This window comes from Mastomys coucha, chromosome X (genome assembly GCF_008632895.1).
Source record: "Mastomys coucha isolate ucsf_1 chromosome X, UCSF_Mcou_1, whole genome shotgun sequence".
NCBI lineage: Eukaryota > Metazoa > Chordata > Mammalia > Rodentia > Muridae > Mastomys > Mastomys coucha.
The window spans coordinates 101,852,127-101,853,079 of NC_045030.1; the positions used below are offsets into that span (position 1 = coordinate 101,852,127).

Consider the following 953-nt stretch of genomic DNA (forward strand, 5'->3'; position numbering starts at 1 on the left):
TTTATTATTCTTTCTCCTTATACAGAAATTAAGGACACTTGAGGAAAGCGATAGCATTGATCTTCTGGCAGATGAAAACTTCCTAATGGTGACACAACTGCATTGGGAAGATGATATCATCTGGGATGGGGATGATGTCAAACACAAAGGGACAAAACCTCAGCGTGCAAGTTTGGCAGGCTGGCTTCCTTCTAGTATGACTAGGAATGCCATGGCCTACAATGTTCAGCAAGGTGTGCTTCTATGCCAGTAATATCTAGCATACAGGGTTTCATCTCAGTCACTATAAGTAATCCTACTTGTGGTCTTTTAAGCTTCTGAGGGACAGTGAAATGCTTCAAATCTAATCTCTGATTTTTTTTTTCATTTTTTGTGCATAAGGGCACTTTATCATGTTATAATTTTTTTTTCTCAACAGGTTTAAATAAAGAATACTGTGCTTAGCCAGGCAGTGTTGGTTCTTACCTCTGATCTCAGCACTAGGGAGATAGAGGAAAGCTGATCTCTTGAGTTTGAGGTCAGCCTAACCCACAGAATTACTTCTGGGACAGCCAGGGCTACAGAGAGACCCTGTATCAAAAAAAACAACCAAACAAACAAAATAAAACACACATACACAAAACTGTGCTTACCAGCATGAAAACGATGTCAGAGGGAAAATTCTGATATTCTAACGATTATCAATTATTAACTTCTTTGATATTTTGTTTTCTGCAAGTATATTGTTAAGCTTAATTAATGTTGAGACAAGGTTTTGCTCTGTACCTGAAGCTAACCTGGAACTCAACTGTTTAGCTCAGGTTGTCCTTAAACTTAACATTTTCCTAATTCAGGCTTCCTAAGTACTACAATACAGGTAGGTGTTTGTTGCCATGCCCTTCGAGTTCAGTGCTACAATGCTGTTTTTGGTTTGTTTATTTTTTTAAAGATTTATTTATTTTATGCATATGAGT

At 37.4% G+C, this 953-nt stretch overlaps 1 protein-coding gene across 1 annotated transcript in view; it reads left to right on the plus strand.

The window, feature by feature from the left end:
* The window catches only part of Taf1 (TATA-box binding protein associated factor 1), a 61,820-nt gene that overhangs the window by 11,653 nt on the left and 49,214 nt on the right, over positions 1 to 953 (plus strand). Inside the window, 1 exon segment of the mRNA XM_031369008.1 lies at positions 26 to 233. Coding sequence (XP_031224868.1) covers positions 26 to 233 — 208 coding nt within the window.